The sequence below is a fragment of the Homalodisca vitripennis genome, chromosome 7 (genome assembly GCF_021130785.1).
Source record: "Homalodisca vitripennis isolate AUS2020 chromosome 7, UT_GWSS_2.1, whole genome shotgun sequence".
Classification (NCBI taxonomy): domain Eukaryota; kingdom Metazoa; phylum Arthropoda; class Insecta; order Hemiptera; family Cicadellidae; genus Homalodisca; species Homalodisca vitripennis.
Window position 1 is genome coordinate 121,245,992 of NC_060213.1, and position 3,486 is coordinate 121,249,477.

The 3,486-nt window shown below is 35.2% G+C and overlaps 1 protein-coding gene across 1 annotated transcript; it reads right to left on the reverse strand.

The window, feature by feature from the left end:
* Positions 1-406: 406 nt before the first annotated feature.
* LOC124366865 lies at positions 407-1,666 on the reverse strand. The gene has a single exon (XM_046823466.1). The coding sequence runs from the start codon at positions 1,664-1,666 to the stop codon at positions 407-409; it is 1,260 nt and encodes a 419-aa protein (XP_046679422.1).
* Between the last annotated feature and the right edge of the window lie 1,820 nt (positions 1,667-3,486).

The following is a 3,486-nucleotide window of genomic DNA, read 5'->3' on the forward strand; positions in this document are numbered from 1 at the left end:
GCTGTTTAGTAAAATTACTAAGGCTCAAAAACTAATAAACATTTTCAGCTATTTTTTTTTTTATTTTGTCATGAATACTGGTCTTTAAAATGTGGAGTATGGGTTTGTACTTAGTATTAAAATTAGGTAGAGAAAACTTTTTTTTCAAACTCAGAAATAAATAAACCAACTTTTTTAGTTAAAAAAATGATTTTTAAACACTTCTCATTATTTTAACAGCAAATCCATACTCCACTTTGTAGACAATTTAATTATGAACAAAATAAAAAAACAATTAGGGCTCTATCTCTTTTACAACCTGAGTTATTCAAATGTTTGTTATATAAAAACAAACTTTCGGAAAACGTAAAAAAACTAAAAATAGTAAGGAAAAAATAGACTAGTTGATGAATAGGCCTACCTTTTATTAAAATTCTCCAGCACCATACATTATGCCCTCTAGCTCCTTCCTCTTTTCCTCTTCTTGCAGATTTTTCATTCTCAAATAGTTCCTTCTTCGTTTGACTCTCTCCGACTTCGCTTGATGGATTTTAAGTTTTCGACGTCGATCTCGCACTCTTGCAATCATGATGCTTTTTTTTCCAGGTGAAATTTTGTTCTTTTGAAGAATGTTGATAGCTGAGGCATTTCCAAAGTTAAATTCACTCACACCCTCAGCTACAGCAGCTTCAACTATCCTTCTTGATACACTTCTCGCTTTGTCACATTTCCGCCAAATGAAGCTATGTAAGCTTTCATTGGCATTCTGAGTTTGACCTTTGAGACATCTTTCTAACAGGCTAGTTTCTGTGAGTCTCTTATATATTGGAGCAATATGTTTGAGAACAGTTGGATTGAGAGGTGTTTTTATGTTGTCACTATGGCTTCCAGGAATTTCATTATTAGCAATCGCACGGTTGTAAAAACACCATGAATTTGTATCGGTTGGACACTTGGTATGACTAGGTTTTTCATCGGTCGATGTGCAGTGGTGAAGAGTAGCTAAGATAGAGTTTCTAACAGTGGGTGCATCTTTGTTGATACTACTAAATACAGCATTGTGGTAATACCTGGTAAGCTTTTTGATGGTTGAGTCCTTTAGACTGCCATGGGATTTTCCTCCAAGAGTGATTTTTTGAGCTTTGCACACTTTTACTTGGTTGCGGAGAGCAGTGCCCAGTCTTTTAGAAACGTGATTTATACACTCCTCTTTTTTTAAAACATCTTCTCCATAGATGTTGAGGTCTTTTAAATGAGTGAACACCTTTGAATCTCCATCGCTCACTAATGTTGTGTAGCGAAATTTGTAGCTTAGTGAGCGTTTCCAAAGAATTTCAGCGGCGGCGACTTCCATACCTGGAGAGGATCCTTCATAATTCTTATCGCAATCTATAGCATGGCCTGCATACCAAATGTCAAACTCTGGGCTTCCTCTCCCCAAATCATGTTCTGCTGAGGCACAGTTGCGACAAAATTTCGAGAGAACGCAATAGTCAATTACTAGTCCCGTATCTATATGAATAATAGAGCCTACTCCATAGTTTGACGTAAACCCCCTTTTGTGCCACGATCCATCGAAACTGACCGCTAAGTCTATGGCACTATTAGCTTCTAAGGCGCTGTTTTCTTTTTGACAATGTTCACGCACACGTGCTCGTGCTTTTGAAAGACTAGCAATACCGGCCATTTTTGTGGATTTGTTTACGCTTTTCATACACTTGCTATAATATCCCTTGCTCATAATGTTCATGTTCATTACTAAAGCAAACTGCTCTATAGCGGCATATCCCTTGCTTATAGTACTAAAAGCTTTAGCAACTCTTTTGTTTATGTCGTACTCAGTTTCGGATTCTATTTGCCTTGAACTAGACATGGACATTATGTTTCCGGGCACACAATCACTACATTCCACAGAAAGCTGAGCGTTAAACCCTACTCTATTTGTAATAGATAGTTTCAGGCTTGACCTAAAACAATCGGGGCATAACAAATTTGTCACCAAATTGCTCAGAACACTTTTGTCCACGAACAAATATTCAGGCGCAGCGTCTAAATCTTGTAGGCCTACCTGGATGTCACTGTCTACAAAGTCCTTTTTTTCTGACGTTCGTGTACAAATCATCTATATTCATTGGTTCTGGTACATTAGGTTGAGTAGACATACTTGGTCCAGGTATTAGACTTATTTGCTCTATGTTAGGAATAGGTTCAGGCATATTTGGACTGCCTATTGAACTAGTGCCACTTAGAATATCCCCACTCAGGATTTCATTTTTTGATTCTAGATTTTTGTCCAATTCCCATCTCTTTTGAATAGCTAACCTAGCTCTATCTTGTTTTACTTTTGAACTATTTTTCATTCGAGGCATTTTCCAGCTGAACTAGCCTAGTTTGGCTACTCTACAATACTTACTAACCAATACACGAAACCAACACTTACTAGAAGGAATGAAACTAAATAAGCAATAAATAAAACTGAATAATCACTAAATGTTATTGCAATACACAGATCACTGTAATGTTTTTTATGAGAACTAATAACAAACTGTTTTGTAAATACAATCAGATGGTAGTATGAATCACTTGTTGATCTTGCAGAAGACACATCACAACTGTCTGCAGGCAGACTTGCAGAAATCATATCCCAAAGATTCTATTAGTATAAATAATTTACAAAAGAATTATAGAATACATACTATAAGTCATGTACTCACCATAAATGCATGTTATCTAATAAATTGGGAGTTGCCTTCGCGAGACACTAGAGGTAACGCTCAAAGTGGCAAAATTTAGCGGTGTAGTGCCGCACTAATTATTTTTTTATGAGTAGAAAAAAAATGTTTTTGGTCATGTATTATACATCACCGTGTTCGTAAAAACACAGAGAATAAGAAAAAAATAAATTTATAAAATGTCAAAAAAATTTGATTTTTAGTGTTTTTGCCGTGAACTCCCCCCACTTTTCCAACTTCTATATGTCATAAATATTACATTTCATACACTTTTCTTATCCTTTGGATAGACAAAGGAAGAACTTGAAGACCAACCATCCATCGAGGTTGATATATATTTGTAACCCTAGAAAAACTATAGTTTATGTTTCCCCAAGTTATTTATAATATCACACAACGTAGATTTTCCTAATATCAGTAGTAAATATTTTCCCAAAATCTTTAGCCAATCTAGTTTTGGTGTAAATATAAATGAATGTTACAAAATTTTTACAATAATAAAACAATAATTAGTAAATAGTTATAATAAATAAAAGTTTTAACAATATGAAACGATAAAGTTTTCTCACATTGTATTTCTCATAAAGCACAAAGTAGGTCAAGGCAAGACTGTTAGTTGACTCCGCCTCATCAACAGACAGATAAGGTGACAGGGAGAGTGCGAGAGAGGAAAATTGGTGTAATGACTCATTACGGAGATTGCTATGGCAACAAACTGTTTTTCAGTTGGGCCTTTATCTTACACGTCTAGTGCTGTAGTTAGTAATTTTGTATT